Source organism: Micropterus salmoides, unplaced genomic scaffold (genome assembly GCF_014851395.1).
Source record: "Micropterus salmoides isolate LMB-PRFRI ecotype aquatic unplaced genomic scaffold, ASM1485139v1 Ms_hic_scaffold_13, whole genome shotgun sequence".
Lineage (NCBI taxonomy): Eukaryota > Metazoa > Chordata > Actinopteri > Centrarchiformes > Centrarchidae > Micropterus > Micropterus salmoides.
In genome coordinates, this window is record NW_024040374.1 from 28,947,683 (window position 1) to 28,960,410 (window position 12,728).

General features: G+C 41.0%; 1 protein-coding gene across 1 annotated transcript; it reads right to left on the bottom strand.

The window, feature by feature from the left end:
• Nucleotides 1–8,735: 8,735 nt before the first annotated feature.
• Nucleotides 8,736–11,460, bottom strand: glulb (glutamate-ammonia ligase (glutamine synthase) b). The gene is made up of 7 exons (XM_038716788.1): nt 11,307–11,460; nt 10,713–10,895; nt 10,439–10,600; nt 10,198–10,344; nt 9,966–10,093; nt 9,667–9,866; nt 8,736–9,555 (listed from the first exon to the last, which is right to left on the bottom strand). The coding sequence occupies exons 2-7, from the start codon at nt 10,876–10,878 to the stop codon at nt 9,237–9,239; spliced, it is 1,122 nt and encodes a 373-aa protein (XP_038572716.1). The 5' UTR covers nt 10,879–10,895; nt 11,307–11,460; the 3' UTR covers nt 8,736–9,236.
• Nucleotides 11,461–12,728: the final 1,268 nt, after the last annotated feature.

A 12,728-nucleotide genomic window follows, 5' to 3' on the forward strand; every position in this document is an offset into this window, starting at 1 on the left:
CACAGAAACACCACTTACACTGAACAAATTTATAAACTTTTGTTTTTGCCCCCATTCATCATGAGCTGAATTCATAAATCTAAGACTTTCTCTATCTACACAAAAGGCCTATTTCTCTCAAATATTGTTCACAAAGCTGTCAGAATCTGTGTTAGTGACCACATCTCCTTTGCCGAGATAATCCATCCACCTCACAGGTGTGGCATATCAAGATGCTGATCAGACAGCATAGGTATTGCACAGGTGTGCCTTAGGATGGTCACAATAAAAGGCAGCTCGAAAATGTGCAGTTTCACTGTATTGGGGGGGTCCGGATACCAGTCAGTATCTGGTGTGACCACCATTTGCCTCACGCAGTGCAACACATCTCCTTCGCATAGAATTGATCAGGTTGTTGATTGTGGCCTGTGGAACTTTGGTCCTCTCCTCTTCAATGGCTGTGCGAAGTTGCAGTCAGGTTGAGACCCCGATGAGGACAACGAGCATGCAGATGAGCTTCCCTGAGACGGTTCCTGACAGTTTGTTCAGAAATTCTTTGGTAATGCAAACTGATTGTTGCAGCAGCTGTCCGGGTGGCTGGTCTCAGACCATCTTGGAGGTAAAGATGCTGGAAGTGGAGGTCCTGGGCTGGTGTGGTTACGTGTGGTGTGCGGTGGTGAGGCCGGTTGGATATACTGCCAAATTCTCTGAAAAGCCTTTGGAGACGGCTTATGAGAAATGAACATTAAATTCATGGGCAGATCTGTGGCATTGTGCTGTGTGATGGAACTGCACATTTTCAAGTGACCTTTTATTGTGGCCAGCCTAAGGCACACCTGTGCAATCCCCATGCTGTCTGATCAGCATCTTGATATGCCACACCTGTGAGGTGGATGGATTATCTCAGCAAAGGAGAAGTGCTCACTAACACAGATTTTGAAAGCTTTGTGAACAATATTTGAGAGAAATAGGCCTTTTGTGTAGATAGAGAAAGTCTTAAATCTTTGAATTCAGTTCATGATGAATGGGGGCAAAAACAAAAGTGTTGCGTTTATAATTTTGTTCAGTGTACAGACTGGAAAATGCCATAATGTAAGTTTTCAGAAATACTGAACAGGGGGACACCCCTGTGTTAACCAATGGCTGTATCTGGAAGATGCCATAACCTAATTTAGGAATATGAGGGTTGGTGAAATTCCAAAAGACCTCTGGAACTCAGTAACCCAGCCTGCCCTGCAGAGCTCATGGAGGTTGTGTGGTCAAACCTCAGCACTTGGCATAAACAACAAAGAAGTAAACAGCAATGGCATATGAGAATTTACATGGCATATAGTATGCCCTCAGAGTCACAGCCAACTGCTCTAGGTCTTTCCGTTGTAGTTACATATCTGGGGTTACACTGTCTGCATTTAACAAAGACAGTGTCCTTTCTTCTTACTGCTGTTATCTCTGTCAGCTCGCACCACCATGAAGCCATCTGGTCCCACTTAACAGTCTATTATATTCCCATTTAGTCATGTTTCCTTAAAGCACAACTGGACATACTAGACTCTCGGTCATGGCTTGCTCACCCTGTGACCTTTGAGAAAATTCATTATCTTTGTGGCTGAACTCTGGAGGATGGGAGCGGCGTTGCCGCTCAGTTCCTGAAGGCCTTGCAATAGAAGATTGTAAACTGCAGGATGGGGTTTGACAGTGGGGGAGGTGAAAACGCAAACGAGAAGACCAGTGAAAGAGCCCAGAAAGAAAGTCCAAGTAAACAAATCAATTCTGAAAACATTTTGCTTTAGGTTACTTTTGCTTAAAACTTATCAAACCTATATGTTAGCAGGCATCAATTGATGTGATTTCATTATATTCAGATAAACTGTGAAAAAAACAAAGATAGTTAAAGAAGCATTTACTGCTGATTAGCTTGTTCTGCAGGGCAAAGACTTGTTTGTTATTTGAAGTCATTACAGAAGGCTCATTAAAACCTGGTGGACTATAGCCCTTTCTAAACAGAGATCCTGCAATACTGCCTTAAAGAAGACTTTACCTTTTTACCCTGAACTAAACAATGCAGGCACAATGCTGCCCCAGAGTGTGATTTTAGACAGCGCCTCATGTGTCCCAGCCTGTCAGATGTCGATTCAGCTCTGTTATTACCTCTGCTTTCAGCTTAACGGCAGAACAATGCTCGACAATGATGTAAAAGTGCTTTACATGGTTGAACACAAATTAAAAACATTTCAAGACATAGGCAAATAAAATCAAGCAATTAAAAATTATACAAACGTAAAAAGAAATAATGTTCCACAAAAGTGATAATAAAAATGTACGTATAAGACAAGACAGAGATGGAAGTATGGAAGCACCATAATTAATAAAAGGCTTTTTTGTAAAGGAATGTCTTGAGAAGTGATTTAAAAGATGTCGCCGAACCTGCAAAGGGGCTACTATTGTAAATCTTTCCAAAGAACAAGATGCGCTTGAGTAGCAGACACATGTACACTCAAAGAAAAAAAGTGAGAACTTTTTGTCCCAGCTGCGGATTAGCAACTTGACACCAAGGAGTTCAGCAAAACAGGATAAGAGGGAAAAAATTTGTCTGGTCTTGTCAGCCAAACACAGAGGAGAAAAACAGGTGAAGCTTTGACCTATGTTTTCAACTCCTCATGTTTACAATGACTTTTAGAGCAGTTCAACTTACTGTTTATGCTATTCAAGCATGAAGTAAAATGATCAGATTGTTATGGATACAACACAAAACTCAATACCATAGGGGCGACAAATTTCAAATTCATGACCGGTTTATGTCAACAATATGGTGGGAAAACCTGAAAGCCGTAAAGCCCTCTGCCCTTTCTCGTTAACTTTAAACACCTTCTTGTTAATTACAACCTGTCTTGAGAGCGGCTCCTCTGTGGGTATAAAAAGAAATGTTTACACCAAAGAGAATTTAGATTTAGATGAGAAGATTGAGACCACATATCTGTCCACTACATTTGATGCAAGTTACCATAACTTAATAGCATAATGAGTGGAAACAGGTGGAAACAGCTAGCACGGTCCCCTCCAACAAAATCCACTTACCAGCCCCTCTAAAGCTCACTAATTAACATGTTGTATCGCTTTTGTTAGTGTAAAATGACGGCATGTGGTGTGTTTACACCACCTTGTCATGCATATAACCCCCGTAAAACAGCAATGTATAATTTTTTTCTTTGGTTTTTGTATAGATTAATTAAATTAAATAATTAAAATTAAAGGTGCTTGTAGACAGATTTTGTCAACTTTGGTTGCCAGGCAACCAGCAGCTGTTTCCCTTTGCTTTAAGTCTTTATGCTAAGCTAAGCTAACCACCTTCTGGCTGTAGCATGGATGTATAAAGAGAACTAGATTCTGCTGCTCAGTTACACGTGAGTATAAAATTACCCAGATCTTTAGCATAACTCCCTCATTGTCCAGCCCCACAAGCACAAGCGAACCAACATTTCCTTTAACCCCGCCTCCCTTAGCAAGAGCACCAGAGACTTACTGTTTAGCCTTCCACTAACTTGAATGGGCATACTGTGACAAAATGACTATAAAGCAGGGCAGCACAGTTCATGGGGGGCTTGGGCTGTGGCTTCATATTTATTAACGTCAGCAAAAGCGGGAAGCTGATCGTTGATTTCAGGAAAAAAGAGATAAAGACACACACTTCTGTGTACAGTTCATTTCAGTTCAGTGTGCTTCGTTAGCATGACTGTTTCATTTAAATGATGTTGCCAAAGCAGTTTGCAACAAAATCCCAAAAGTTTACATTTAAATATGACATAACAAGATTAATCTAATCAAAACCACTCAAATTAGCAGTTATACATTACAACAAAACAAAACGCAGCAAACGTTAAGTGCAACTGTTTTGCTGAGCCACTTGCTGTCCCAGGACCAGACTTTTTATGTCTCCCTTTTTCAATTGCAAGGGTGTGGTCACTGAGTGGAGTAGCATAGTCTACATCAGTGGAGCTGAGGTGGAGCAGGTGAATCTGACATGGTCATCTCACATCTCCAGGTTGGTGAAGAAAGCTCAGAAACGACTGTATTTCTTGAGGAAGCTTAAGAAGGCCAAATTCCCACGCCAAGCTCTTGTCAGCTTTTACAGAGGAGCAACGGAAAACTGACTGGAAACATCACAAACTGGCATGGGATGTGCACGGCCCTGCACCGGAGAGCTCTGCAGGGTGATTAAAACTCCTCAGAAGATCATTGGTATACATCTCCCGAGCAGTGATATTGGTGAGGTGAGGTGCCTGCAGAGCCCAAAGGATGCTAAAGGACAGTACCCACCCACCCAGCCACAGCCTGTTCACCCTGCTGCCTTCTGGGAAGAGACATAGAAGTTTCAGCTGCCACACCACCAGACTGCAGAGCAGCTTTTCCCCCCAAGCTATCAGACTCTTAAACTCTAATTCACATTTATAGTTTACCATATTTATAATTGCTTCTATATTAATGTAAATTGTCTGCTACGTAGCAGAAGAGAGTTACAATCTAAATTTCACTCTATAAGCTGTTAGATTGTGACAAATAAATCCACCTTTTATCTTGTATCTTATGAAGTAGTCACATGAAATGCAATGTATTTGTCAGCGAGATTACCACTGACTGCTGTGTTCATCAAAATTGAGTGAACAAAACAAGACAGTGGTCTTTTTTTGACAGCAGATCAGTTTGAAATTTTGCAGGGAGTAATGGAGCAGCCACACTGAGCAGAAGAGCTGCAGGCGACAGGCTGCACACCTCCAACTTCTCAGCGAGGTAACCAACTCCTTTCACTGCGCCATGCTGTTCGCAGACTCATGCTGTGTGCAGCATAAAATCAGATCAGGGTTGTTCACAGAATGATGGGGGGAAAAAAAGACTTTTTTCTTAAAAGCACAATAGTTTGCATTTGCTGTTACTACCAGCAACTATACAGGTCACCAAATCAGCCAGGACTAATATCTTGCATTGAGCTTGTTCTTAGGCCTGTCACCAGCATTTCTGCTCTCTTATGTTTCTTATCACACAGTCAGCTGTGGTGCACGCGCAGCAGGACTGCCAAATTTAATAGGACAACACACAAGGATTCTCCTTGTCTAAACATTTTTTTTGTGCTGAATTGAATGTTGTTGTGTCCCATTATCCAGCTGGAGTATTTTAGCAATTACATGAAATCTACATAGATAAGAGCTGAGCTTTGAGGTCAGATTTAATCATGGCACTCAGGACAGTTCTAATCATACGACTGCCATGTGTTTGTTTGATATGCTGATGACGTTGGTCACAATTTATGGTGGTCTGATCTCCATGCTCCTCCATCCGGGGCTCTCTAAACTCTCTGTCTCACAGTGCGGCTCTGCTTTAACAGCTGCTCAAGTTTCCAACAATCAGGCCAGCCATGCTGCGACAGTTTTCACTACATGTCCCCAAACCCACCGCCGCAGGGGAAGAGGCCCTTTGAGGTTGAGTTGGAGGGGGAGGGGTGGGACAGAAAACACAGAAAGTCTGTTGTGTCATCAGTGGTAGTGGTGATATTGTGGCGATAGGCCCTCCAAAGCGGAAGAGACAGCATTTATTTGATGAGATTAGCGCTAACGCAGTCAAGGAAGGTGCTTTCATTTGCTGTTTGGATTCAAGATATCTGATTGATTCTAGAGCAACTGACTGAAGTGCAAATGCCTCTTTATTTACAATGAATAGTTTGTGTTGTGTGTGATCAAAAGGGGGAAATTAGATTATGTGGCGTGCCTTGATATGCGATACTACAATGACTTTCCTGGACATTTTTTAAAAAGAGCCAGAGTTGCGTTTTGTAAAATACATGTTCTTTGTTCAGCGCTATGCATATTCTTGACCTGCCTCTTGTTATGTAATAGCCTGGTATAGCTCCCCACCCCCCACTTCTCTTCCACACACCAGCTTGCGTGAGCTTAGACTTCGGCTGCCATGGAAACGAGGCTCTAGGCGTAATGTTTTCTTCATGAAACCTGCTCTCCTTCCAGTTTATCAGCCCAGGTTAACTTATCTGAAATATCATAATTTGCCCTCATATTATTAATCGATGATAAAAAAGACACGCACATCCCAGTGCCCAGTTGGATGAAAAGTGCTGGATAAAAAAACTATCCTCATGTTGTTGCCAAAGTGGAGTATCCACACACTTTTGCACCACTCTGTACACCCAGTAGCCTATAATGGAGTCAAATTACACAGGAGAAACTGAGGAGGGGCTCCCTCAGTCATTAGGGACATATCAGTAGGTTGTGCAACAGTAAATATACAGTACACTACATTCACACGTAAGAAAAGGCATTTCAATGATAGCCTCAGTCAGAGTTTCTACGTAATACAGGTGACTCTTCTTAATTTGTCTCTCACTGTAGTAATAAGTGACAAAATATGCCACTGACTGAATATCTGTGATTCTGTCCAATATGTCTGTTTGCAAGTGGCATTTACGTGCAGTAAAATCTTGCTTAGCTTGTAGACATAATTAAAGGAGGCCAATGCAACGTGATCTTCGTTTGGCAGTAAACTCAGACAAATCGAATTTGGTGTATTCTCAAGACTGCTGTCAAATACGTTGCTGCAAGCAAATACCACTATACTCACTGTGACTCCAGTTCATTTAAGGGCGTCCATGCTACTTCAAGAAGAAGAATATGTAGAACTATTGCCTTTATGGAATTAAATTGAAAGAAGTTCGGCTTACAAGACTTTGCACATTACTGTGTTCAAATAAAGTTAGAACACCCCAAATTTACAGCTGCGTCCTCAATGAAGGTAGGTAACCAACTTGGGATTTACAGTACCTTACCTTATGCTCAAGAACCTCAGGATGGGTTTATGTTTCACACCGAGCTTAATAGAGCATAGCACTGCAAGTTCTTCATCATGGCATCATTTTGTACAGATCAATGAGTATAGCATGGCATGAAACTAACACTGGGGCCATCCAAGATTAAAAGTTTTCCCTTAGAAAACTAAATACTTTGGATGTAAGGATCCCCTTTCATTTTCTGTCTTCCTTTTGTTGTCTATGCATTTATGTTCTACTTATTATCTCTTGTTTATCCCTTCATATATATCTCTATATTTTGAAGCTATTTAGCATAGTTTTAGGAGCAGGACCACAACTCCATACTTCCGGCATTCCCATAAACACCCACCTAACACTCCTTAACCTTGTGCCCGGATGCTATGGCAGATTCCCTACCGAAGCTACCCCACAACACAAAATGCAAGGGAAGGACAACAGCCGAGTTGATCACTTTCATCAATAAACTGTTTAAACGCATCTTGTTGACGGTGTATTCCTTTTTAGTGAACAAAATTTTATGTCTCACTCAGGGACACTGACTTGGAGAGGCTCTCTAGGCCACATTGTCACCTTCCTGCCACCAGCGATCCCAGTTCATGGCCCTCAGAGTAAAATTAAGTCTCAAACACACAGGGTTGTTCATATTAAATCTAGGCTTAATGCTAAACCACTCAAAGACAATCTTATTTTAGATATATAATATAAATATAATTTTTAGTTATTAGCAGTAATTTGAACAATTGGATTGGATTTCTGCCATCGTAACTATAACTACTACTAGTTACAACAAGAATGCAACCTCATGAAAGAGCAGACAAGCAGAAATTCAGAATATACTCAGACACGATGCACACAAATTATAGCAGACACGATGTTATCTGTGAGGAATTACCAAACTCAAAAAAAAGCATGTTTCAAATCTTTCAAACCACAGCGCGAAATGAATGCCGCATCGAATTTGCAATAAAACTGTTGTGTGTCCCTTTAGAGTCGAGAAACTTTTTTTTAAGTTCAATGGATGAAAACTTCCTACACACAATACCCCATTTGTGGTTGTTGGGTTCACTAAATATGTTTGGAATAAGATTCTCAGCGAGGATCTGATCCTATGATTTTGGCAAGAAAACATTCCTGTATGCGAGGAATGACTCACCCTCATCAGCTCAGTACAGGGTGTATATTTACTCTAACACATTTGTAGGAATAGATACGAACTAAGAGATGACATGTGTAACATGGTACAAATCAAGTGAAATTGGAGACAGTCACGACACTGACTCAGTTTTAAAGGAGTATAGAGTATGCAGGGGCCTTTTAATGTGGTGATGGTTAATAAGCAGCCTTGCATTAAGTATTAATAATCCCTTTAAGTTGTCTTTATAGAATTTATTTACTCTAACTACGAAATTATGTTAGTTAACTTGTTTAAGTAGTTAATGTGATATGGTGAGTTATACAGGGCACTGTACAACTAACTGCTCAAAATGAACAGCCATCCCCCTTCTGGTTCAGTTCTCAGGTCTTCAGACAGATTTTGGAAATACTCCCCATCCTGTCTGTACTTTACTCGCCATAAGTTTAAGTCAGAACACACTAGAAAGACTGTTATACGCAAAGTTTGGATTCACCTGTGGCAAGTAGTCAGTACCGTTACAGTAAATTACAAAAATCTGTCCAACCTCTCAAAAGGTTTGACATTATATTGATTTTCTAGCAAATGCTGCGACTTGGTCTGTTAGAGGTTTGAATAAGCATCACGTGGATGTTCCCTTGTCTTAATTAACCACCATTTCCTAAACATTACAAGTGCATTCTCCCTTAACACTGGTCACATTTCAGAGATTTCTATCAGCTGGTAGTCTGGATGTGCTAAGCAGGTTTGTGTCAGCATGACAGGATACATGCGACATTAAACTGGAGTCAAAAGACAGATGTAAAAATGTTAGTTTATTAAGGATTTTTTGCAAGTGACAATTACAAGTGGAAACAGCACAGACATGCTTTTTTTTTTTACAAAAACATACAAAAGTAGATTGACTTACAAAGTGACCGTATCTATCCACAACGTGATAAAACCACTGTGAGGCCAAGACTGCTAAATATTTAAATGTCTTTGGGATCCTTACAGTCAGACAAATTCTGCTGCACTTAAGACAGTTTTTCCTTAGTACAAGTTAACACATTACAATAATGTAATTCTATACAAATAATCTTCTACCATGACACCTCGACAATGCGTTGGGAAAAAGGCAATGTATGTGCCAGAAGCAAAGACAACCTGCTGCATACAACCGAATGCACAAAGACCGCAGGAATACGTAAATTATTCTTTTGTCTGTCAAGTAAGAAATTCAACAAGGTAAAGATCAAGTCTTGAAATATACATGGCTAAATACAGTACTGGTAATGACATGTTGTCATAGACTGTTCATGTCCTGTAGTCAGTGGGCTCCTCTCCCTCTTCTTTGAGTAAACATGTGCGCACCAGAGCCTCTGTGACGATGTAAGGGTCACAGTTGGCGGATGGACGGCGGTCCTCGAAGTAGCCCTTCTTGGTCAGCCCCACCGTGCGAGGGATGCGGATGCTGGCGCCACGATTGGCCACCCCGGCAGAGAACTCGTCGATGTTTGAGGTTTCGTGATGACCGGTGAGGCGTCTGGCGTTGTCGAGCCCACCTTTGGGATCGTAGGCTCGTATATGATACCCGTGTCTCTTCCCCAGCCTTTCAATTGCCTCCTCAATGATTCTGTGAAGCAAAGAGGGAATTAGTGACACACTAAAACCAAAAAACACCCAAGTTCAAAAATCATACAATAGTTAGCCATTTAATAGACTGAAACAATAAAGTGATTCTTACTTCAGTCCACCTTCCTCTCGCATCTCCTTTGTGCTGAAGTTGGTGTGGCAGCCGGCACCGTTCCAATTCCCTGGGATTGGTTTGGGGTCAAAGGACGCCACCACTCCAAAATCCTCACACACTCTGTGAAGGATGAACCGAGCAACCCACAGATGGTCCCCCATGTTGATGCCTTCACAAGGCCCAACCTGGAACTCCCACTGAATCACAGACACAACATTATAAACTGGTGGGACACAGTTCAACTGACTTAAAATACCCTGAATGTGGGACAACAGAAAAAATAAACAGGGTCACACCTGAGCTGGCATGACTTCAGCATTGGTTCCACAGATCTGAACCCCAGCATACAGACAGGCTCTGTAGTGTGCCTCCACTATGTCTCGTCCATAAGCCTTATCTGCTCCCACGGCACAGTAATAGGGCCCTAATCAGGTGGAAAGAACTAAATTTTAACATTCAGCTGGCAATCTAGGATTGCTAATGTATTATATTTCAAACAATGAGAAAAGCTAGAAAACCGATAATCACCTTGTGGACCTGGGAAGCCGTTGGAGGGCCAGCCAAAGGGATGTCCATCCATACCCAGGAGTGTGTACTCCTGCTCCATACCAAACCACGGTTGGTTATTCTCCACCATGCTCATGATCTTTTTGCAGCTGTTGCGCAGATTAGTCTCTGTTGGAACAACAATAGAGTATTAAATTAAATGTTATAAATTAAAATTAAATGCAATGACTTTCAGATTTGTTCCTCTGCTCTGCTCAGTCACCTGCTGGCTTATGGTTGTACTTGAGCACTTCACAGAGCACCAGCTTGTTGGGGTCTTTTCTGAATGGGTCCCTGAACATGGCTACAGGAATCAGGAACATATCGCTGTTGGAGCCCTCTGACTGGTAGGTGCTGGAGCCATCAAAGTTCCACTCAGGAAGATCTGACACAGAAATTTGAAATCACTGATGTCCAAAGTCTTAAATATCTTCAACCATGATCGACTGTATGCTAGTTTAGATGTTTGTATTGATCATACAGGAGCCAGATCTTACCCTCAATTGTCTTGGGTTCAAAATCCAAAGTTCTGGTCTTGCAGCGCACTCCCTCTCCAGAACCATCTATCCAGATGTACATGGCTTGGACCATGTCCCCCTGAGGGAGATCCATGTACTGCTGTTTAACAGCTTTGTTCAGTTTTGAACTGGTTGAGGTGGCCATTTTCTTGACCACAAAACCTACAGGGTGAAGAGGACAGATGAGCTTCCCACAGTGGAACCACTTTATCTGAATGCGCATGAGAAATTATCTACACAACCAGAGGGGATGTTATGAAAAGCACAAACATTTGGCACAAAAAAAGGGTTTAACTAACTGTTATTGACAAGGACAATCTCCAAGGCAACTACTTCCATTATAACAGACTAAACAACAGCAACATGAATGATGACTCTGTCTAATCATCTGTTGCTCTCATGCACATGGTTGTTGAATTACACTAAAGAATCACTAATACTACATTCAAACATTACATTAACACGTTTTTTTTTGTTTGTTTTTTTTTAAAAGGACGGAAGTTTCGATTTCTCTTGTAGAAATAAATCCAGCCACATCTGTCTTTAAATATGTAACAGTCTGAAATCCCTTACCTTATGTTAAGTGTAGAAAAATATCAAGAGATTAAAAGAGGCTCTAGATGTGTGGTCGGTGTGAAGGTGTCTATTGTTTTTCATTCCTACTTTCCTCTCAGCTTCCACGTTGGATTTATAGCACTGCTGAGCACCCCCGCCGCCTCTGATTGGCCGAACAAAAACGTGATCAGATGGTGAAGAGGAGATGCGGAGTCACTCTGTATCTGTGGTGAATTATGAAAAAAAACACAAAAAGAAAACAATTCTGTCTAGGCTATGAGAAAACCCCAACGAGAGGCTTTAAACTCAGTAACCTATCAACATATGTGAAGCATGAAAAAACATTCAAAAAGCGAAATCAAACAGGTTTTAAAATGTGACACACAAAGATAAAGAGACACATTTCGACTGGTAAGGTTATTTGATAACAAGTGGTGCGCCCTCTAGTGACGCCAAACGTGATTATTTTAAAGACAACATTCGGTTATAAGCCATATATATATGTTATAAACACTTATATTACAATGTATGTAAATGTAACTTACAAAATTTAGTACAGGTACTTGAGTATTTCTATTTTATGCAACTTCTCTACATCTTAGCAATGCATTAATGCACCCATGACATTAATCCGACATAATAATAAGTAAAACACTGAAGAACAATTTTTCTGCATATAAGTACTTTTACTTCTGATACTTTAAGTGCATTTCATCAATAATACTTACATACCTTTACTTGTAGTTGAGTATTTTCACAGTGTGGTATTGCTGCTTTAACTTATAGAATCAGAATTTGTCATCCACCACTGGCATACAGCATTATACTGTGCTGTGATATGTACAGCTGTACTACAGACTTTAAGAGTTAAGAGTGTGTAGCCATATCAACAGAAAATAGAGGGCAGAGCATAACAAGTAGAGTGAAACTGGCAACAAACACAGAAGTGAACTTGTATGATTGGTGTACAAGGTGAGAGGCTGATGAGAGAATAAGTTGTAGATGAGGAGTGGGAAAAGTGGGTCAGGTAAATGCAGGGCTGATGAGAGAAGTGGGAACAGGTATGTAGATGTGTGGGGCAGTCACGTGATGGGAAAAAAGGAAACGTCTGAGGGCATCTGGTGGGGATCGTGAGGACGGTAGGTCTGGGGAGTTGACAGAAAGAAGATGGCTTGAGAGACAGGACAAATACAGAGAGTGCTGGGAATGTGTGGCTGCAGGAAGGGACTGGGAGAAATATTGTGATTCATTAATGTAAGCAGCATTTTAATTTTTAGCAGTTGAGCTGTTAATTTCATCTACTACTATACATTGTACTGTAGTATAATCTACAACAGTACATCATGTTTTGTAAGATATAATCAGAATCTGCAAAGTGACTATAACCATCTGGAACACAGTGGAGTTTAAGTATAAAGTTGCAGCAAATGGAAAATACTG